Genomic DNA, 24,706 nt, shown 5'->3' with positions numbered 1-24,706 from the left:
TTTACCTGTTTTAATAATTAAAACAATTCATAACCTGGCAACCTTAACTACAGCCATCATTTATATAGCACCTTTAAGGGGCTGCAGAGGAAGATTTGGCCTTCTCCCTCCTTCCACTACCGCCTGATCCTCCTGTTCCCATCTTAGGTATCCTCCCCCTCCACCAGCCTGACACCTATTTCCCTTACACCAAACCTCTACAAATCTGAATTAGTGGCATTGTGACCGGGTGCCTGGGGTTTCAGTGCCACTCGAGTTTGCCCCATCACACCTCCAGCTTTCACAGCTTTCATCACAGAGCACTCTACAAATAATGTATATATAGGAATCACTATACACACCACTGAACTGCAGCCTTCTCTGTGTTTAATATCACCTCTAATGTCTAACACCACATAATATTTCCTGTGCTAAACTTGTGTAGTGAAGAACACTGAACTAAACAAACTGTGGAGCAATTGAGGAAGCTGAAGATAATTGTGCAAGTTTGAACTGGACTAGGAAACCAAGAATAAAAAGCCTCTACTTGTAAGCAGTGGATACTGCAGCTGGGAGCGTGCCTCCCCGGTCAGGAAGACAGACTTGCAGCTGGCTCCCTCTGAGCTACCGCACTAGAAACAGCAGTGTGGACGCTGTGGCACACGCAGGGGCTTAGGCTAGCCACCCAAGTGACCCCTTGGGTTCAAACGTGGGTGGTCAGCAAGAGTTACCGCCCATGCCACAACATCCGCACAGCTGTTTTTTGCCCGCTAGCTTGAGAGGCGCTAGCAGAGGGTCTGTCTACCTAGGCTGGGAAGCTTGCTCCCAACTGCAGTGCAGACACACCCTAGTGCTCAGGACCTCTGTTTTAGATCTCATCCAAAAGGCTGTCCTGCCTGCAGCACACTGACACCTAATGCCATGAAGGACACGGAGGCTATGTCTACACTACAGACTTCACAGCGGCACAGCTGTACTGCTCCAGCTGCTCTGCTGTAAGATCTCATGTAGCCGTTCTATGCCGATGGGAGAGAGCTTGTGGAAGCTTTGTACTTAAGTCTCTAGTCACTCTATCAAGTAGCTGAGTCATCTGGAAATATAAACTCCTTGTCACAAGGGTCCATAAAACACTACCAGGCTTTTTTTTTTTTAATTTTTATTTTTAATGGGAAGTTTGGATTTTTTTCCCCTCAGCATCTTTGCTGCTTGGCAGATACACCGTCACTGCCCATACCCAACTGCAATGGGAAACTGAAAAAAAAATCAGATTTTCCCCTTGACTTATTGACCCCATGCACCAGTGTATTTCTCTACTATTGGGAAGAGAGAGGAAAAAAAACAGACAAATTTAACAGATTTGGAAAAGGTCTCCTCTACTTTAAGGGCATCTGGACAACAGTTAAGAACTGTTCTCCTTGTAACATGCCTATTCCTCCTCTATTCTACTTAACATCATGCACGGTTGCATACCTACTGAAAGTCTTAATATTTTGGAGGCAGGCCTGAGAAGTCTGAGAACAGTGCACTTAATCTGCTCCCTTCACATTTTCTCTATGGCTTCCCCTTGCTTTCTTCTACTGGTGTTTAAGCCCTGGTAAGGAGGAGGGTGATTTTTATTATATTATTTGTATTACAATAGTTCTTAGAGAGGAGGGTCCCATTGTACAGTGCCTAGCACAAAAGCAACAGCCACTGCCCTGAAGAGATGACTATCCAAGTTCTTCTCTTAGGCTCTTGCTTAAAGATGCACTTTCCAATCCCTTTTGCTCTGTCAGTTCCAAAGATGTTCATTAGACATTAGGAAAAATTCAGCTCCACGCACCTAGGAATCATCATGTTGGGGCTATATGTTTATTTTTATTACTTTACAAATACTGTCTTGGGCATACACCACTCTTGTTCTAATCTACTCAATCACATTTAAGTATCGGTGCCCTCCTATATTTATATCTGATCTACTTATTCTGTCAAGTTGGCCTAACTGAAGTAATGAATTTTTCTTCGCTAATAACTGGTTTTGCTTTCATTACTACATAAAATATATTGTGCTCACTCAACGCTAATATATCAAGTGTTTAATTTGGTTATTCTGCCCAACTTACTGGCTACAGCCAGTGCTAGATGTGTAATATTCCTCAGGAGACTGTTGATGCGGTTCAGAAAGCAATCATTTACTACATCCATCATCTGTCTACATCTCAGCGCATGTCGAAAGGGCTTAATACCAGGAAGGTTCAAGTTACCCAGAGTCATGATCTTGTCATCTTCAAAAGTCGTATGAATGCTAAATGAGATACTGCGTTTTGTACTACTGCTCTGCCACATACCACAACAATTATGAACCCATTGATATAGCTTCTCATTTAATACAGGAAGCCCAAGAAAATAATTGGACAACTTCCTTCTTCCCAAAACATTTATTTTGGTGTCGCAACAGAAAGCTGTCTATATATGAAGTATTTTATAACTGTTTCTGCCTTTACTGAATCTTTAAGAGGAAAGGACCAAGAGCTTTCCACTTGCTTACAGTCTAAAATATATACATACCTGTTTAGTTTAAAAAAATGTTTCCAGGGAGAAGACTCCCAAGGTCCCCTTAACACTTTTTTATACTAGGGAAGGCAAAATAATGCTTATGTATTTTACAGGTAAAGCCACCACTAGTGGCTTCCTGGAGCCCCACATAAAATGACAGGCCAAACCACGGTCTTGCTTTTTAAAGAACAAAAGGGTATTACTTACACTACCTCTCCCCCCGCGCCCCATCTCCTTCCACTGCCGAAATGGAACGAAACTCCAAGCCCATCCACCTTCTCTGGCTGCTTAAGGTCAGCACCCTAGTACTTTAGGAGGAAAGAGCTCTGACAACATTAGAAAGCCTATACTAGTTCAGCCCAAGCGGTTAAAATTAATTTCTTCACAACTGGTTATTTAAGCTCCTGAAATCATTATAATTTCTGCTGTACCCAATACATCTTGAAACCTATTTTATTTTGGTCTTCCAGGAACATTGTGCATTGCTGCATTTTAAGTGCCTTTTTCACTCCAGGAATACACAGTGTTTCTATAATTAAACATGGAAAAAATAGCTTACGCCAAACCACGGTTAGACGTTTGAATTAAACCAGCACAAACAAGTAAACACAAAGTGATGGATGATGCTACCATCTCCTTTTCTCAACCAGTTATGCCTAAGCCCTGGGTGCATGTGTCAATATTTTAATCACTGAAAGAGGTACTTAAGGTTGCTGCCCCCAGAGTTTCATCTAACTTCTATTTTTTATGTCCTGTAGGGTAAGTGTCTACAGAGTCTATTTAATTTTTAGTGTACTTAATTTCAAATACATTTACACTTTTTATTCCTTTAAACATACATTTCATGAAGTCATTGAACAATCAACAAATGTTGATAAACCTTTATTCACTATTTATTTGGGCCAGATTTCCATCAGTGACCTAAAGATGAAAGGCTCTAGATACCATTAAGCCTGAACCATCCAGTTCCAAAACCGGATGTCCTATGAGGCACAAAAGCTATGTACAAAGGCAATAAAGTGAAACCAGTTTCACTAATAAACCATGCTTTAAAAAGCTATATGCTTAATACCCACTTCAAACAAATGCAACCCTAACACCTGCCCTAGATTCTGATCTTGTTTACTAAGACAATTCTGCTGCCTCTACCTCTCAATAAGCATTTTTCCATCACACTAAACTATTACATAGTTTAGCATGTGATAAAATGATCAGCCCTGATAGCACACAAATTAGTTACGTCTTGCCCATCCTATGCCTTATACTCACTTTAACATGTGTCTGGTTTTCCTACATCGTAGAATTACATATAAATGCGGTGGTGATAAATAACTGCAGCATGACTTAGACAAAACAACAATTTAATATAAATTTTACTAACAAATTAGAGAGCTTTTGGCCCTTGGATACTTTTGTTGTGCATATTCAGACTAATATTTTTGCACTTCTCAAAACTGGAGTAAGTCGTAGCAGATTTATTTAAATGTGAAACTTCCAATTACTCCTTATTATGTGAATTTGAACTGCAGCTTCACAAGGCGGCTGCTTTAACAAGTAGATAACATTGTATCACAATTCCAGGCACTGAAAATTTAAATGACTAATACAATATGAAAGTTCTCAGCCCAGATCTCAGTCTGAGATTCCAATGACCTTGTGATTTAAATTAAAAAACCTGTTCCTAAGGAATAGCTGATTGCAAGCCCTTATGTGAGGTGCTGGTATACTGGTCAGCTAGGGGTTCACGTTATCCTTACATAAAGTGAGGACATTCTATACCTCAGGCTTCTCTCTTTCCTTAGCTTCACCACCTCAGGCGTTTTACTCTAAGAGAGCTCCATTTGAAAAAGTTATGGCCTTTTCCAAGGTTGGCATCAGTGGTAACTATAACTATATTTGTGCAGGGAAGCATTCATTATGTAATGCTGTATTATTCGACAGCACTGCATTGTCTGCCAGATGGAAGCCAGAAACTGAGAGCAGAACAATCCATCTCAATAGCCTGTACAACCTGCACATGATGGCAACCCAGACTTAAAGTCAGACCCTTGGAGGGGTAGGAGATAGACCTCAATATTGATTCAAAACCTGTTTAAGTTATTATAATTTATTCTAATGTTAGGTTATTACAAACTTGTTTCCACCTTTAATGAATTTTGACACACACAATCCCTTGTTATTTAAGTCTCAGGCCTCCATGTAGAGTTTCCCCATAGTACTGAGATGTGCCAGTTATTTGTTATGAGAAAGGAAAGTGGAATGAAAAGCAGAAATGAGTTTGGTTTTAACTAAGCAGGATTGTACCCATATTTGTAAAGAAATTAATGTGATGAGCGTATGATAAATGGGACAGTATCTTTACTGTCTGCTACAGAGAGTCGTCACTTGTTCAGAGAGATCCATTTTACTGGGGAGTTCATGAAACTTACAGCCATAAAAGAAATGTATACAATAATACAGGCATCTGTCAAGTAATGCAATATTACTAGACCATAGTAACTAGCTCACACATCTCCTCAGGGTAGAAACACAAAGGTAGTGAGTGACCTGCTTCAGATTAATACTGACTGAGATTCATGAATGTTTATATAATGAACTTGAGTTGAACTGTTTGCTTTCTGAAACGTACATTCTTAAGTACAGCAAATTAGCTTTCAAAAAATACCAAAAATATTTTCTCTCAGTAGATAACAACTCTATGAGCTATTTTACACACACATACACACAGCCTGCTGTTTACAGATAATATTTTTTCAAGAATATTGTTAATGTGTTCATAATCTGACAGTAGAAGAACCATACAGCACAAAAAAAAAATCTAGCGTCATACACCTTCTAAGACAAAACTCATGTTAGCCAACATAGCAATATATTATCACTTGTCCAATGAAGTGGGTGAAATTTCAGTGTTTTGCAATGGAACTCCTATTATTGCTAATTTGGAGCTACGAATCCAGTTCTTTAAAGTTGTAATTCAAGTAAGTACAGGATTATTTATATTCTGATATTGTACCTGATGTAAAATTATAGCTTTCTCACACATAGCTGAATCCAAAGTAATATCTTATAAAAAAGGAAGATTATTCCTAAATTACACTGAAATAAAATGTTCTTACTATAAAAGACTAAGTCACACACAACTCTACTAAGGAAAGCCATCCTAAAACTGTTTTCTTGCTGGCAGGTTTGCTATAATTTAGAAGACTGTTTAACGAAAGATTAGCACTGCATCCCTTTTCCAGCTCTCTGCAGGGAACGCCTTATCTCCAGTCCTTTGGAGTTAAATTAAAATTAAGTGAAACTGCACAATCTCAGCTAAAAATTCTACTGTAAAATACAGTAGTTATAACATAGCTTCAGTCAATCCAAACGTTGGGGAGTATATTTAGTTCAACAGCATAATTTAAATCTAAAGCAACTTGTACAGACTTATGATTCTAAAAGTTTTTAAATTTGTAAATACCTAGCTCTATAATTTTTAAATATTTCCAAGAGTAATTATATTGTAAAATAAATGAGAAAATCCCAAGTGATCCCCCAGATTTCTTACTATGGAGTCTAGGTTTTGTTTTTTTTAAAAGGGAAAGGCCATCAATCACCAATAGGTGTAGGTCAAGAATTCAACTGGAGGTTGCTAGACGTAGCGTGATTTTTAGAGGGCATGGTCATCCACAAATCCCGCTTCTAGCAATGGGAGTTACAGGTACTAAACACCGCCAAAATTTAAAAATAAATAAATCAAGCTACTTCTAGTCAAGAGCCTAATGTCAGGTAACAAAATGCTAGATATAATATCTAACGTCATAAGGAAAAAATTTAAGTTGCAGAATGAAATTTAAATTTTACTGTTTTTCCTCTCATCCTACTTAAGCTGATTTTGAACAGACATGTATAAAGACAAGGTCCCTGCCCTAAGGAGTTCACAGCCTAAGGCCCCATTCCTGTGAACATGAACCTGCGTGTAATTTTAATGCAACTACTCATGTACTTAAAGTCAATCCGACTAGTCAGATGCTTCAAGTTAACCATGTGCAAACGTTTGCAGGATTGGAGCATAAATACCATAGGGAAAACAATTAACAACTTATAGGATTTCATCTTCAAGCAACAGATACCAGAATCTTCAATTGCACACTGTGCAGTATCAAAACTATTTAAATTATCTCTAGATGCGAACAGTATTTTCTTTAGAAATCAAAATAAAAGTCTCACTAAATCAGAAGTCAGCCATTCTTACTACCAAACAGAGCTAAGCAGGTTTTGAAAAAGTATACAAAGTTGTCCTAACATTTTAGAAACTCTTCTCTTTTTCTTCCAGGACCCTGTATTTTGACCCCTCCCCATTTCTTGCCTTACTTTGAAACACTTTAAGATGAACCGACTGCTGTTCAGGATGCACCTTTCTTTTTTAACTAGTGGAAGTTCTAATGAATGTCAGATTAAAAAGCATGGACCCACTTTGGCTCAGTTACATCCATGCAAGCCCACCTAAGTGGGTTGCACATGCCTATGACAGCAAATTTACTCTGTATTTAAAAAAAAAAAAATATTCCCTACTAGACTTTTTTTTTTAAAGAAAATTATTGAGTGTAAATCGATTGTAACAAATATTTTTAAAATCTTAATTTTACTACTTCTGCTGTTTGCTTTTTACATTTCACTGTGCCTCAATGGAAAGAGACTTGATACAGCTGACTACTAGGTTCTCACACACTAGCACAACACTGCTAGTTGAGTGAAACGCTATAGGACAGTACTTAAATCTAAAGTTATGTCTATACTAGAAGTGCTACAGCACCAGCAATGGAAGGGGTTCTTCCAATAGTGCAGTAAATCCACCTCTCTGAGAGGCGGTAAACAGGTCAATGGAAGAATTCTTCCAGTGACCTAGTGGTGTTTACACCAGCCCTTAGCTCAGTTTAACTACATCGCACAGGGCCTAACATTCTGCACAGCCCTGAGCAATGAAGTAAGCAGACCTAATTTTGTAGCATGGACCAGCCCTAAGTCAATACACATCAATTTAAAGGTCATGACAATTGAAATTAATCCCAACATTTTGCACCTCAGATGCACAGCAGTGTCCTTTTTAAAGGATCAAGGTCCACCTTTCTTACTGCTAACCATGAATGTCAAACAACTAAAGAAACCTAAATGCAGTAACATCAGTGAAAAATTAAACTCTCAATTTTCTCCCAAAAACTGATCCTAGTAATTTGGTATCCTGAATTTAATATGTTCCAGACTATGTGTGATGGCACCAGGTCACTTAATTTGAGCATTTGTGGCAAAGTATGGTATTTGTATATTGATTATTGGAAAATATCAATGAACAGAGGCTCCATTTTCCTCTTCAATGGGAAACAATAACATGCTTAGTAATTTTATCCCAGAGTCTTTCTATGATTTGAAAAAATAAATGTTAATTGGCTTCTATATACCATTTGGCTTGGGAAAAGGAGGGTGTTGGTAGAAGACAACTGGTTGTCTTCTAGATAAGTTGGATGATTCCAGCTCTTCTCTTAGAAATCTAACTTACACCTTCTATCATCCTGCTTATAGACTCTGGAAGCAGAGAGGAATGTGTTGCTGATCCACTGAGAGAGACACTAAATTCAGGGCCGGCTCCAGGCACCAGCGTAGCAAGCAGGTGCCTGGGGCAGCCAATGAAGAGGGGGGCGGCACATTCGGCCATTCGGCGGTGGGGCCGTCACTGCCTCTCGGAGCGAAGGACCTGCCGCCGAATTGCCGCCGTAGAATGAAGTGGCGGTAGAGCTGCCGCCGATCGCGATCGCAGCTTTTTTTTTTTTTTTTGGCTGCGTGGGGCGGCAAAAATGCTAGAGCCGGCCCTGACTAAATTATTATACATAACGTTTCAAACCCACATGAATATTCAAACTCTAGTCAATCAAAGCCTGGCAGATATCCCAGGCTGTACTATTTCAGCAGTTTTTGCCAAAAACTGAACTATAGCAGCAGACATACAGAGACCTTAATTTGCTATAAAAATATTATCCGTATACTAACAAACAAGAAAACCAAAAACAATCTATGAAGCAATGTCAGGAGAAGTGATGTCTGCTAAGAATGCTGAGGTCAAACAAAAATTTTCATATACCACGGTTCTCTGGTTGATGCCAATAATCATTTTACACCTAAGTGAGAAATATCAATACAACAGCTTGTACTTCCCATTTTTCAGCATTTGGCTGCTCTCCAATACCCTTGCAAAGAAGGTTAGATTTTGCAGAAATAAGGCATCTCAAATGGACAAAGAGCATCAGATAGTAAGACCAAGCGCTGCTATTAAAAATGCAAAAAAGTCATGCTTGGACAACAAGCATCACAGCAGAGAAAGATCAGGTTCAGAGAAATTTTGTGTAGAGGTTAGACCAATGGATAGTCAAGATTAATGGGTTCTTTTACCGTAGTACATAGAAACACCAGTGCATACTGTGTCTATGCACAGATCCTATGGTGGTGAGCACCATAGAAGTGACTAAAAATATTAATTCTAATCCTATTAGTAAACAAAAACAACGCAAACAAGCCAACCAAAAATATGTTGTTTCTCCCACAACCCCTCAAAAAAATCCTCAGAAAAAAAAAGTTTAACGCTGTAATCACATTACATCATATAATCAGTTACAGATCATAGGTGGGGTTAGAGCCAGCGTTCATTAATATAGAACCATACTTCATTAATATTGGCAGAAGTAATAGCACAAAAGGCCTGATGGATCTTTACATACCAAAGATCTCTGATGATACTCCAAACACAACTTTATCTGGCTACATGAAAGGAAGTCAATCCTTGTTTTTACATTAGATCATTTTAAAACACTAAACTCAAAGTAGAGTCTAACATATGTACAGTACTGAAACAAATAGGAAAAAACAGAGGAGATGAGAATTTAGTATATGTTTGGGGGAGGAACACTCCTAGAATATAGGATTAAAGCACCTTACAGTACTTTTAACATGGCTTGTACTTTTTCCTAAATTATGGTCATACACAAATTCACAAGACACCATACAGCGACATATCTGTTCAGTTCCCATCGACATTACTGGGTAAAGAGCACTAATTGCCTGTGCATTGCCTTGGAAAAATTTACCCCCCAAGTACCAAAAATAAAGACTACCAACAGTATGTGACTGTGCATTGCATGCCATTGGTGGTTTGATAAAAACATGCAAATACTGGATTTTAACGCCAGGGGCTTCTTCACCGCAATCCAATACAGTAGCCTTACGGCAAAGGTTAAGAACTGAGCTTATTTTGCCACAGCCAAATACGGATCTAACCGGAATGGTCTGGCTATTATGGACAGGGCCAAATCATGCTAGAAGAATGGCCATCAGAAAGAAAATAAACTTCAGCCTAGGTTCCTACCTGGGAAAAGTTCTAACATACATTGGCCAATGTAGATGAGGGCCAAACCGACTATGTACAATCCTTGTTTGGCTAAAATATTCAAACCATATTTCGAACAGTTCTTGACTTCTATTGTAGTTGATGAGTCAGATCTTCCCATGTATTTTGCTGTATTTCTTGGAATTCACAATTTTGTTTTAAAATAAGACTCTCTCACCCTATGGCTGTGATGCACCTTCTGAGAATAAGTAGATGCACTGTTGGTTTGGTGAGCCTGCAGCCAGATCACAACAGTAGCACCCAGAAAGTGTGAATCTTCTTTTATTCCTTTTACTTAAGTGTTACTTTAAAGCCTAATTACTATCACGGAACTGTTAACTGCTTTGCTGCCGAACAACATTCCAGACGTCTAGCAAGGGCCCTTGTCCACTGAGGCTGGAAATACTTGATATGTCTTAATGTTCTATTCAACTGTTACTGAAATAAATGCATATTAAAGCAACAGCAAAGAAAGCTATAAGGAAGGAAAAAGCTGTGACTGCTGGTTCACCTTTGATCAATAACATATGCAAATGTGAGACCAGAGGGACAACTGTCAGCGAAATGCAACTTAAAATATACACCTACACACTTAATATGTGCCTAGATACTATGGTGATTAGAAACAGAGGGATAAAAAAAAAAAAACAAGAATGAGAAGAATGAAGGCAGAGAGTCCAATTTAGAGCTAACTAATTTTTTTGTATTTTATAAGTGAGGAGAAATGCATGTATTTACTTGTAAGATGGATGTGCTAGTGTAGACAGTGCACAAACATTTTATAACATACCTACCACTGCTACCACTGATGGAAAATTTAGGATTCCCTTCTGCCCTCAGCCTTGCTTCACATACACCCTCTATATAACCTGAAGACAATCTCAATCGGAAATGCTGAAAGAAAATCCATTTTACACTGAAGATAGATTTCATAACTCAAGCTTGTTACATTAAAAGTTATGATACCCAGAACCAAATCTGCAAGGTTTGTAACTCTATTAGACAGCTTCAGGGTGAGGAGAAGGAAATTAAATTACAAGTATTGTAAAACTAATTGAGAGGTCAGGTAGTGAAATTCTGCAAATGGCCTCTGATAAAAAAAAGCAAGAGTTGAACTGGACAGCATAAAAACTGATAGCAAACAAATAACTATTCCTAAAATCTATTTCTGCTGTTGCACTTCCTGTTGCGAGAGTTCACATTTGAAAGCTGTAACATTTTAAACAATCATTGTGGAATACAGCAAAATGTGACTATCACCCAAGATTAACCTCAAAACGTGCCTTTTTATTATCAAATATAAATTTCTCATATCTAGAGGAAAAACCTCAAATCTTTCAGGAAAACGTCATCTATTAATGTCATGAATGAGGTAAAGAATTCCTTGCCTTGAATCCTTAATACAAGTCAGAAAGAACATCTGTTTTCTTCCAAGTGTCTGATATTAATATAACAAAAGTGACTCGAGTCACTAAGCATCTGAATCAGGAAAGGCGAGGAAGATTTTACAGTAAAGCTGACACAAATTACACTAAAACAGAAAAATAGTGATTTGGGGAGCTTTAGAGGTGTCCCCTACCTCTGAATGGCATGGTTTCCATTTTTACCATCACTGTCTTTTTAACAGTACGATAATAAATAATTTTATCAATAGTTTAAGTGCCTTAACATGACCAACCCTGAAACACGAGAAAATCAGGGAAATAACACTTCACCCAGAACAACATATAGGATAGGGGTTATTAAGTAGCCAAGCCATTAATTACCATTCTCTCTAGAAGAAGAAAAAAAAAGATCAAGATCCCTTGTGATGGTCTGCAGGAAGTTACTATGAAATACCAAAAGCAATTAGCCCCTGTTATGCAATTTCCCCCCCATCATCTACCATTCTTCATACAAATTACCATAAAACACATTAGAAACAAAGGTTTCAGAGTAGCAGCCATGTTAGTCTGTATCCGCAAAAAGTACTTTCTTTTTTTAGTTTTTTTTCTCTCCTGCTGGTAATAGCTCACCTTAACTGATCACTCTCGTTATAGTGTGTATGGTAACACCTGTTGTTTCATGTTCTTTGTGTGTGTATATATATCTTCCTACTGTATTTTCCACTGCATGCATCCAATGAAGTGGGTTTTAGCCCACGAAAGCTTATGCTCAAATAAATTTGTTAATCTCTAAGGTGCCACAAGTACTCCTTTTATTAGAAACAAACTTCATCAAGTAGGGTATAGTGACTCATATAATGCACACAGCTTGACAATTATTTTTCCCCCTAAAACAATCCTATTTCATTTATACAAACTGAAAAAATGCACCCAAATCCACAAATTTTAGTTTTAAAAAAAGTCACTCTTGGAAATCAAGTAGTCATACCACATTTTTTTCTTAACATTTGATAAAGGCTCTCCTGATAACACCTAGTCAATTTTCAGACTGGAATAAGTTTTTATTCAAATGCATCCCTGACATACAAACTGCTAGAAGTAGGAATTATCAGAGAAAGTGCTGATACAATTTAAAACACAGATGCATGCTCATGCTGATGCTGCCATAACAAAATCTTATTTATAGAATCAACTTGATTTGTGAAATCGAAGTTTTACATGATTATCTATTCCCGCATTTTCATTCCATCGCCACAGCTCAAATTCACTCATCAGTTCAATAACATTTTTTTGTTTATTTTTCCAAGTTAGCTTAGCCAGTGTTTCAGTGCTTCACAATCCTTGGTATTTCCAAAATTAGCATGATAACCATGCTCATTCCTGGCAATTTCCATAGATTCAACTATATCAGGCCTTTCAGTGTTAAATTATTTCTATAGCACCAAAGAGGTAGGTCTTTTGCAATACCTAATTAGGTATTGCCCGAAGGTTCATGGTGCATTGTCAGAGTAGCCTTAATCTGAACAAAGTCTAAACACCACTGGAGCTAAGAGATCTACCAGTTCAACTATTCAGTCCTGACTGCTAGTGAAACTCATTTACAATTCAGATGCCAATGTACCTTAGTAGATAAATAATCCAGAAAAAGAAAAACAGGAAACACTGGATGTTCATCTAAAATGCATAAAAAATATTTTAAAGGCCACCAACTAACTACTAGAACACCCACAATAAGGTTATAGTGAAACTCTTGGTGTGAGGAACAACTCAAGATCTGAGTCTGTATTCAGTTTTTAATAGCTCAAGAATACATTTTTATCCAGTGTGCAATTCTCTCCGGTACTGAACAGATTTTTATTTGTTTGAATCCTCATCGCTCCTTTCCCTACCCTTCCCTTCATCTGTTACTAACTTAGAAAATGAAGGTATGATTTAGATTGTAAATCTTCAGGTTGTGGGCTGTCTTTTCAATCTCTGTAAAGCACCATACAAAATTACAGCATTATCACTACTTGAACTTCAAGAATAAAGTTCTCCTTTCTACTGGTTTTTCCCACTTTTTTCTGTTTTCCACAGCTTAATAGCAATAATGACCTCAAAGTCATCTAGACGTCTTAAGTCAATAATAAAAAAAAAGCTTGGATTTTGCACAGCATAAGGATTCACTTTGGAGGTCAACTAAGGTTTTTCTTTCATCCAAATGTTCCATCATTTTTAAACCAGACGCCTGACATTACCTAAAGGGTGGATGAAACAGTATTTGGGCATAAGAGGGAAGCTATGGTTTTCCAGTTGTGAAAAATTATTTTCAAACTAAATGTCATGGTGAACCTTGCAAAGTATTATTTTGTTATTTCTTTTCTAGCAAGTTCATAGCTAGAAGCAAATTCTTCTCAGATGTGTGACTTCGTATCTTAATCATCAAGGTAAATTACCAAACTACTTTTCACCATAATACATAAAGTAAAACTGACAAGAGATTATTGATCAGATGGAAAATTGAATCATGTTTTGAGGTTAGAGAGAAATTGTTGCTAATAATCCCAGAAAATCCTGCACCCAGATTAGGATTAAGATAGCTGGCAAGATCTGAGGTCAGGGGAAACCTCAGTTTGGCCTTTCAGTTGGGCAAGTGACTATCCCATTGGTCTCCTTTTCAACCATCACTTGTTCACAATTCAGCCTTTTTCACTGGGAAGCCCACTAGTCAGCACAGCCTACAAATACTATTGCAAGACAGAGGTTTGTCTTCTTTGCCCCTGCATCAACCACTTGGCATGAGTCACTTCTGCACACATTCTGCATCAGTGCAGAGGCTTACTGTGTGCCCCAGCAGGATAAGCAAGGCAGAGAGTGAGGTTTGTGAGGTGAGGGGCTTAAATCTCTTGAGGTAAATTTATAAAACAGGTAAAGTTGTCCTACTCATGAACGTGTTGTGAAGATAGCGATCTACAATTTCTACAGTAAATCTTCACTCATGTCCTTATTTGTCCATGCACAGAGTAGACACCTGCCTTGCCTGTAACACGTCTGGGATATTTGAGGCAATATTTCTTCTTTTCCTATTACAAGGTATGCAAAAACCTTCCAGTTCCAGAGAAAACTTCCATACAAAAGCTTTGGTAGCCATTACAAAGCTTTTTTTTTTTTAAACCCCAAAGACATCCTACAAATATTGATCCCTTATATAAGGCTTTGAAATCATGCCACATTTTCAATACCTTGTTTTTTAGCATAGTCTTCACCCTCAGCAGGGAACGGACATTTTTTCCAGACACTATGAAAGATGTTATCTAATGGTCCGAGCACAGGAACAGCTACATTTTTAATTCAAACTCTGTGGCTTTGGGCAAACCACTTAAGCCTTTTCTCCATGCAGAAACTTCATTTGTTTAACTTAAATCAGCTTTTAAATAGATGTGCAAGATGATGCTACTTTTTCAGGTAGACAAGCCTTTACAGATAAGGGAAAATGGGCATAGGAAGGGTAAAGAGGGGCTCGTAACTAACCTGTCTGTCTCATGGAGATGTTAAGGTTCATAAGATAAAAAGAACAGGGTTGTTTAAATACTGTGTGTTATGCAACTAAACTAAAAAAAAGACTAAAGCTTAAGAAAAAAAGTGTCCCAACTAACAAAGCAAGATGTTGCTGAATGAAACACAAAAGGTAATGCGCATTTTGCCACTATTTGAGTAGGATATTTTTAGACTACCACTAACTGCTAGAAATAACACAGTATTAAAAGTTTTGCGAATTAGACCCTTTCAAAATCTGAGGCAGAACCCTACATTAATGGGTTTCTCTCATTTTACTAGATGGCTTCATTGTTTCATTATGTAAGTTACCTTTTCATATGAAAATTAAATATAAAGGATGTTTTTTGTAGTTCTTCAGTACTGGAACTATCACATGGCTATTCAGACCCAAACCTGAAGAGCTCTGTGTAAGCTCGAAAGCTTGTCTTTCTCACCAACAAAAGATGGTCCAATGAAAGATATTAACTCACCCACCTTTTCTTTCATGGATATTCGAAGTCATTTAGATGACGTTTACTTTAAAAAAAAGTAAGTACTTCAAGAACTATAGTAGCAGTATAGTGAATTAACAATTAACTTATTTAAAAAGAGAGATATAGACTTGCATTTAAGAATGTCATTTAGAACTCAAACTCCAAAGGTTTCTTTTCTACTCTTGAACCTAAGCTAGGAAACCTTTCTTTTTATTACAGAGGAAAGAAAAGATAAGGTTCTACTAGGCAGCTCTGGAAATGTATACAGCTTTTATTACAAAGCCAGGTAAGCGGGCTCTGTGGCTTTCCTCCCACTTTCTCAATCTATTCTACATCTGGAAGGCTGATTCTTTGTGCAACTCAAACATAATTCAGTCTCTGAGGCAGCTTAGTTCAGAGCTCACCTGAGCAAAGCTTATGATTTAGCTTAATTATCAGATTGTTTTGTGCTGCAGAATGCACACCACTGGGCACTGAACCACTCAGTGTTTTTAAGCTAAAAAGGCAAAAATAGTTCCAGAAGGAAGTATGCACACTACAATTAAACTATCAGGTAAGGATGTATTAAAGTAGTTGCCTGTTTAAGATAGCAAGTGTCTTTTTTCCCCCAAAAAAGATATTAGTGTTTTTGCCAAGTATATCCAGGAATAGTACCACCAAATACTCAAATGAAGCCACCTCTGAGGTAGTATCCAAGTGGACAAACGAAACAGCACGTTGAACAACAGTGAGGAAGGGAATTGTTGCTCAAAGACATTAGGGAAAACTACTTTTTCTGAGATCAGACAGAACTTCATTTCTAAGGTCTCATCAGAAAGATCTACACACAAACTGCATATTCAACCTCAGCAGGTTAACAGTCTCAGCCAACCCTTCAGAAAGTCTAACCTGTGACCACAAAGAGTCCAGGAGTTCCAAAATCTGACGCTTAGACCCTTTCCTTTTTCTATCTTCATATCTTGGATTCCTTACTCCACTTATTATTTTAAAAAGATACTTTGTTTAAAGAAAAAGGTAGTTAGGTAACAAGAATAGTTACCTACCACAGGATTTACAAAACCAATGGGTCAAGTACAGCAGGACTCAAGTTGCCCTTCTCCAGCAATTCTATTTTAAACTAATAGCCTTTTATTACTGATGATGCATACTATTCTCAAGAGCTTCTAAATTCAAATTTCTAAATTATTCCTCTAGAACACTGTCAGCTAGATTCAAGCCCCAAAAGATCAACTTGGTCAAGACAAGGTTGTAAAGAACCCAAGATGAATACAAATATTATTAAAGATTTCAATTGTTGTGCTAGTGCAGAAGAACCAGAAAGTGAAACTGACTTGAAATAGAAGTGATTAACCTATTTTCATGGTGAAAGCTATAAGTGAGTTAAAAAGGCATAAAAACTGTAACCTATAACAAGTAAATGGCCTACACTGTGAAAAATAAATTATGTTTTCAGTGTTCAGTTGTCATAATCTAAGTGTTAACAGGAAAAGATTTTGATTTTTTTTTTTTATCTGACAGTGTACTTTTAGATTACACTAATATTTAACACGATCAGCCATTCAACATACAATTTCTTCGGTTTATATTTTTAACGTTCAGCACATCACTGATGACTCCTTTCTTTAACCATGTGTTCCTCTGGCAGATAGCTTACCCTCTTCCATTTTAATATCAAGTAACAACATGCTGACAACATAAAATCTAACATTATGAAGTTGCTATCACTTACAGACTGATTTTATGCTTCTGAATAGTGAGGACTCTTCTTGCATTCACCAAATCAATTACAAGCAAATGCTTTTGCATTTACTCTTTTTTTTTTTAAAGACAGAATAATTTCTCATTTATGAAGCACCTGCCTTCTTAGATCTTGTCTATGCTAAAGCCTTCCACATAATTTGTCTAGTACTACTGGTAGTATGTAACACTGGAAGAATTGTGTAGGTGCTAGGCAACTGCGCCAAGAGTCCTAAGGTAAATGCACCCTTAACGCAAAGAAGTTACTCAACGCTTACCGTAATTTGAGCATCCATTCACCTCAGAGCACCAAGCATTTGGCGCAAAGACTACACAAACGCACATTTGGTTCCTACTATCCAATTCATTCCTCTAAAACCTAGAGTTGTAGAGAAGTAGAACTCCAAGGAGGAGGAAGAGGTAGGTGGTTATTGTGTATACACAAAGGCAATACACTCAAACTACAGTTGCAGGCTAGAAACCTCTCTTCTCTGAGAATAGTTTTTGTACATTTCTACTTGTGGCAGTTTAATTAGGACTCCTCAAGCCACTTATTTGGGTGTTGTACTGCTGCTTTTTTAAAAAAGGCCCTCCCAAAAGAAGCATCAGCTCTAGAAGCTAAGTTGTCAAATGTTGAGTAGTACCATGTGAGTTTATGAACACCAGGTTTATAGCTCTATAGATTTATAAACAGGAAACATCATGAAACCATGCATTATCACACACACATACACAGCCTTAACCATATGAGAGAAAGCCCCAGGACCCTCAGTGAATGTCACCCTATGCAATGTTTAACATGTCTCAATACAACATTTATCAAAGCAGGTTAGATTCAGTCAAAGCCCTATGATGCAAGCAGCAATGAGTAATAATTACAGATTAGGATACAGAACAAAATAGAGAGGTCTGGGCGACCACTTGAAAATAGAAAGCCTTCTGTTAGACTCCCAGGAGAAAGTGTATACTATTGTCTAGATCCTCGGAAAGTCAACTAGTATGACCAGAACCTGTTTTGTCTGACTGGTGGCTAGTGAAATTAGTGGGGGGGGGGAGGGGAAGGTATGAAGCCCTTTTCTCTAGTCTAACTGGTACCTGTTGTAATTTGTCTTGATCTGGAGCAAAATCAAAGGCACTCTGCCTTGCGGCTTGGTGCAGACACATTTACTGATGTAACATGTCATTTCTTCAATAGGTCCACTGCAGTCTGTTGTAGAGAATATTTCTGCTGGTCTTACAATCTGCAACTTAGATTGTGGGCACATTTCCTTTGCCGGCCAAATGGAAGCCACGTGATGCACCCAATAAGCCAGGCTCCAGTCCCACAGAGTAGTTAGCGAACCTCTTTGCCTGTTATAAACCAGTGCTGTTGTGTTGTCCACCAGTACTTGGACCATGCAAGGCTTGCTCAATGGCAAAGTACTTTAGATGGTTCTTAGTTTCAGAACAGTTACAAGGAGCTTGGCTTCCCATGTATGCATCACAGCGCACCATAAGATTCCGACAGTGAATCCCCCAGAGCAGATAAAATGCATCACTGATTACAACCACAGAGGGGATTCCCCTCTACTCCTACCAACTAAAGGAGCTGGGCATTAAACACCCATTCCCTATCTTCACTAGCCATTCCATCAGTGCTGCTACCAGTAAAGCTGGAATGGTGGGAGATATGAAGAAAGATATCAGTTTATATGCAGCCTAGATGTCTCACTGTGACATGTGGTAACCTAAAAACAATGTATTCATATTCCAGCTCTAGAAATGTACATAAACTGTAGGTTAATTTTACATTTTTAATACCACAATCATCTCATTAACCTTACTACCCTTGATTCCCTTTATTCCTGGATCAGGATTCCTGTGAAGACAACAGCATTTCACTCTACATATGGGTGGGGAAGGGACATTTTGCTTTGCTCTCCAATAGTTTAAAAAAAAAAAAAAAAAAAAAGAGAGAAAGAAAAACAGAACATTCTGGTAGATCCCATATCAGACGATGAGAATAAAAATCCTACACCATACCCTTGGTTTGGCACCAAGATAGTAGCATCTTGGAAAATACCCAAGCTGGATAGATAACTTTTACTTACTTATTTCTAAAAACACTTTAATTAAGATCATTTTTCGGAGCTTTTAAATAGTCCAAATTTCTCAGGACTTGTCTCTAACTATATCAGCAGCTATTTGTAATTGTACATAAGTGTTTGGAAGGCTATGCCATTTTTTGGTTTTTTTTGTGACTACAGATTCTTTGTCCGCAAACAATGCAAAACAATGAAACAACCAACCTATCAACAGCTGCTCATCTCTCCAAACAGTGCGCTCATTGATCACACTGTGATGCCATTGCAGTTCCCCGGATCCCATCTTAAGAAAAACATACAAGACATTTATTTGTTTTAAAGTTGTCTATGCCTCCCCAAGTACATTCAAGTCAAACTAGACCTTCCTCCCTAAATAACATTACACAGATCCATGACTAGTCACTGAAATTTCTACTGAGAGAGTGAAGTTACCTGACTGAATATTCAAAGTGCATAGAAACTGTAAATAGTCATGGACTTAGCATGCTCTGGCTCTCTCTCTTTTTTTTTTTTTTTAAATCAATATTTACAATAACAGTTTTGCCTTCTATTGTCACGACTTCCCAACATATTAATAAATTTAAGTTAAGCGCATCCTGCTATTTTCCACAAGTTAATCAGCATGCACTAAACGGTTATAAAGAAACACATTTATGAAGGAATTAAAATCAATTGGATAACAATGGATGTCATCTACCCATTTCTCTCCTGCAGAGTCCTTACTGCACAGACTGCTTTAGTACTATGTACAGCATACAGTAGGAAAAATGAAATTATTTTATTTTTGTGTGTTTAGTATATGGGACAAGCACAGATATGGGTTTTTACAGTTTCATATTTTGTCCAATTCTCAGGGGTCCCCCGTGAACTCCCAAGATTTTAGCAACATAAGAGACATCTTAAAATAATCTCACAGCCTGTTTGTTCAAAAGTGGAAAATCTTTGAACGAGTAAAGGACAAAACTTCCATTTCTTATCTGGATTTTATCACAACCAATTTAAAGTTTGGGAGACTCAAGGGAGGAAATATGTAAAAAGCAAGAATGAATGCATGATGGATCCACCACCTATGAGAGCTCTGGGGGAAAACACTAGTCCTTGATATGATCAATGATAATTCAAACTTTCTGCTCGTGGTTTATGCTGCTGTCAAAACCACTTTCTTGATGGAATAACAAAGAGCTTTATACACAGTTTGGGATATAGCGTTCCTTATATTAGCAGGACTGTCTCTCACTTGACCTAGATGCTGCACTGAACTACACACAAACAGTACTTCTAAAGAACCCTATTGACTTCAAAGGAACACTATGTGGGCAAAAGAGTCCACCAATACAGAGACCAAAGCAGGATAAAGGCTTATGGGTTTGCACCTTGCACAGTGGGTCCTCTGGACGCTACTGGATTATAAATAAGAATTATTACAGTTTAACAGTACACCGCTACCTCGATATAACGTGATCCGATATAACACGAATTCGGATATAACGCGGTAAAGCAGTGCTCCGGGGGAGGGGGGGCGGGACTGCGCACTCCAGTGGATCAAAGCAAGTTCAATATAACGCGGTTTCACCTATAACGCATTAAGATTTTTTGGCTCCCAAGGACAGCGTTATATCGAGGTAGAGGTGTATTAGCAAAAACAGGAGACAGTCTTAAAGAAAATCTTGAAGATAGTGATTTATACCAGTGGTGGGCAACCTGCGACCCATCAGGGTAATCCGCTGGCGGGCCGCGAGACAATTTCTTTACATTGACCGTCCACAGACACGGCCGCCCGCAGCTCCCAGTGGCTGCAGTTCGCTGTTCCCGGCCAATGGGAGCTGTGGGAAGCGGCAGCCAGCCCGCACCACTTCCCGCCGCTCCCATTGGCCAGGAATGGCAAACCGCGACCACTGGGAGCTGCGGGTGGCTGTGCCTGCAGATGGTCAACGTAAAAAAACTGTCTCGCAGCCTGCCAGCGGATTACCCTGACGGGCCATGTGCGGCCTGTGGGCCGCAGGTTGCCCACCACTGATTTATACTCTTTAAGCCACAAATTAATTCACAGGTAGCACTCTAAATCCAGGAGCAAACACACACCTCAGCCTCACATTCTGACAACCATGTGGCTGAGAAGCCATTAGACAGACTGCCCTTAATTGTATTCTTGGGGGGAGAAAAAAAATGTAAGTTTTAATTACCAAATACCCAGCCTCAGAAACAGACTTTTCTCTTTTTCTGCTCGATATTTAACAAGGTACTAGAAGGAATGAAACTCCTGCCATTGATAATTTTGTTATTTTGAAATAAGCCTCATTTTGCCAGTCTGACAGAACCAAATGCATGCACTGTGTTTTCCTCTGAAGAAAATAATACTGGGCACATTTTAACAATTTAAACTGCAAGTACTGTTTCTATAAAGTACTTTAACAGCATTCTGAGCAATCACTGCTTTTGCAAACTATTTAATCACAGTAAATTTTATGTGGAGCAACGGACTGTTGAAAGAGATGTGTAATCTAAATGGCAGGTGACTTAAAAGAAAACATACTTTATTACTGTTTAATAGCTGAATACAAATTTTGTAAGGTTGCATATAACCACACAAAAATAAATGTCAGTAAACTAGTTTTTTTAAGTCTGTGTGCTTATAATTTATCATCGCTGCTTGCTGTTCAGTATCTACAGAAATAGCACTGTATTGGTACACAATATCTAGAGGAGGATAGCCTTAACAAATAATAACAGGAGTACTTGTGGCACCTTAGAGACTAACAAATTTATTAGTCTCTAAGGTGCCACAAGTACTCCTGTTATTTTTGCGGATACAGACTAACACGGCTGCTACTCTGAAACTTAACAAATAATGTTTTGATAACTAGACTGTTTTGCACATACAAAACACTCTGGTTAAATAAACAAAATAGTTGTTTGGCAAATCATCAATTTATAACAAAAGATACTAGAACAACCTTTCTAGTCTCCAAAAGAATTATTGCATTCAAAACTCACTGTGGCGGAAGATTAGATTCAGTTCACCATTAAAAAGTTAATATAGAAAATTTAATTTACAATAGGAAATCTTGCATTCACAAACTTACTTTTAAAACTGACTGTCTCTGAAGGTACTGCACAATTTAATTTTAAAGGTTAAGAATTCAAATTATGATTATTACGTGTTTTATAAATATGTAAAGTTTCCACACACAACTTGACCAAGTGAATTTGACTTCCACCAAACAGCTAAAATCAAACACTTCCTGTTGCATTACATATTCAGTCTGTTCCAGAATATAAGCAGGTTACATTTGTCATTCCCCCCCCTCACACACACACCATTTAAATATCAGAAGTTATAAAAGGACTTAATATATTCTTACCAGAAGTTAAACAGATTTCAAAATCCTGAAAATTTAAATCTAAACTGAAAGCCAGTTCTGATACATTCACTCCTTTTTCCTATTTCATAGCATTTAGGGTATATTGCTCAGTTTTAGGTCTCTTTACCCATCTGGGATAGCTTCCCTAAGTAAATGCAATCCTCAAAGCTTTAAAAATGCTTTTCACAATAAAAATATGTATATTTCATATACATCTAAGGTACCCCTTCAATCAACCCACAATCTTTCAGACACTCCAGGATCAATCACTATATATTACTCTGAGTTATGGCAAGGAAAGAACTAAGCAGCCATATGTTTCTGACACTAGACTAAGCCTGTGAATTTCATCAAGTCTTGTGTATATCAAACAGGTGCACTGCCTAGAACCGTCTATGTCCTATTTATATTACATCACCAAGAGATGCCTACAGTTCCTCAATAACAAGTAACATAAAAATGACCATAAATGCAATGCATTTAGCACTGAATATTATTCTCCCTCTTTGTCCTTGGGCTTGGAAATAAAATCTCGAGAAAGGCAGATGACAGAGTGTAGTTAGTTCATTGTTTTAGAACCCTGCTAGCTGTATTCATCATTTAACAAGTATGCTTTCACTTCTGTTTGTCTTAATACTCTCCAGAAGGGATCCAAAAAAAGATTATGAAAACAGTGTACATCAAAAGCATAGAAGCCACTTCTACCCACCAATCTAAATAAGTGTGTGTGCACTCTCACCTTGGACAACAGCAAGTAAATGTGGGAGGGAGGAGAGAGGTATGTGAAAACTGCACTCCCCATCCTGGACAGCAGCAAGTAATGGGGCTAATATATATGTGGGGCTAATATATATGTGAAAACTATGAAGTGACAGGCAGTGCCATGAAAGGAAAAGCAAGTCAGCTCCTATCACATCAGAATGCAGAATTTCCTAATGACATTTTATACTGTAGATGGGGGAACTGAGACGTGACAAGCAAAGGAGGTGCTGACTGCTGTAAGAGAACAGTGGCCTTGCAGCATCAGCAGCCGTCTAGACCCTTTGCACCTCAAAACACAGCTAATCTGTGTCAAGTATCAGGGGGTAGCCGTGTTAGTCTGTATCTACAAAAACAACAAGGAGTCTGGTGGCACCTTAAAGACTAACAGATTTATTTGGGCATAAGCTTTCGTGGGTAAAAACCTCATCTGAAGAAGTGTGGTTTTTACCCACGAAAGCTTATGCCCAAATAAATCTGTTAGTCTTTAAGGTGCCACCAGACTCCTTGTTGTTTTTTTAGCTAATCTGTGCATGATCCAAACCAGCAAAACCTGCACAGAAGAGTAAAGGGGAGGCAAAGGCCACTGTATGTTTCTGCTAAAACTGACAAGTAAGTGCAGAAAGATGCAGGAAACAGGCTACACCAGGAGGGTCTTACAACAGCTGCCGCTCAGCTCTTGTAAAAAGGAAGAATAAGCAGCAGCCATGTACAAGAGCCGCTGTATCTGAGGTCTATAATGCTGGTGTCAGGAATGCCAAGGCACTTTGGGCCACTTACCCCTGACCCACACTGACAGCTCCAGAAAGATATTTACATCTGTCCCTCCCTTCCCCCAGTGATGAACCTCCCCGTTTCAGCCCCCCAGGGTGTTTACACCCCCTCCCCTCCCTTCCCGTGACAGCCCCCCAGGGTGTTTACACCCCCTCCCCTCCCTTCCCGTGACAGCCCCCCAGGGTGTTTACACACCCACCCCTCCCCTGACAGCCCCCCAGGGTGTTTACACACCCACCCCTCCCCTCCCCTGACAGCCCCCCAGGCTGTTTACACACCCACCCCTCCCCTCCCCTCCCCTGACAGCCCCCCAGGGTGTTTACACCCCCCTCTCCTCCCGTCCCCTCCCGTGACAGCCCCCCAGGGTATCGTCTACATCCGTCCTCTCCTCCCTCACTCCCCGCAACGCTCCGCCTCTCCACCCCCAGCCTGCCCTGCCCCCCATCCCTCCAAGACCCCTCCCAGCCCGTATCCCCCCACCTGCCCCCTCACACACCCCTCCGCAGGGCCTCGTCGTAGCTGAGGAAGCCGATGCGGGACTCCTTGGCGCCCATGGTGCGCTCAGTCCATGGCCTCCGCAGGCCGGCCGGCTCGGAGCCCGGGATGCACCGCTAGCGACTCCCGAGCAGGAGGAGGAGGGGGCCGCTCGTCGTCTCTGCCACCG

The 24,706-nt window shown here is 38.9% G+C and overlaps 1 protein-coding gene across 1 annotated transcript in view; it reads right to left on the bottom strand.

The window, feature by feature from the left end:
* The window catches only part of USP32 (ubiquitin specific peptidase 32), a 145,732-nt gene extending 121,026 nt beyond the window's left edge, over positions 1-24,706 (bottom strand). Inside the window, exon 1 of the mRNA XM_065418187.1 lies at positions 24,539-24,706. Within this exon, the coding sequence (XP_065274259.1) occupies positions 24,539-24,596 (58 nt within the window). The 5' untranslated portion in view covers positions 24,597-24,706. The remainder of the gene's footprint in view (positions 1-24,538) is intronic.

Source organism: Emys orbicularis, chromosome 17 (assembly GCF_028017835.1).
Source record: "Emys orbicularis isolate rEmyOrb1 chromosome 17, rEmyOrb1.hap1, whole genome shotgun sequence".
Lineage (NCBI taxonomy): Eukaryota > Metazoa > Chordata > Testudines > Emydidae > Emys > Emys orbicularis.
This window is presented reverse-complemented; position numbering and strand designations above follow the sequence as displayed.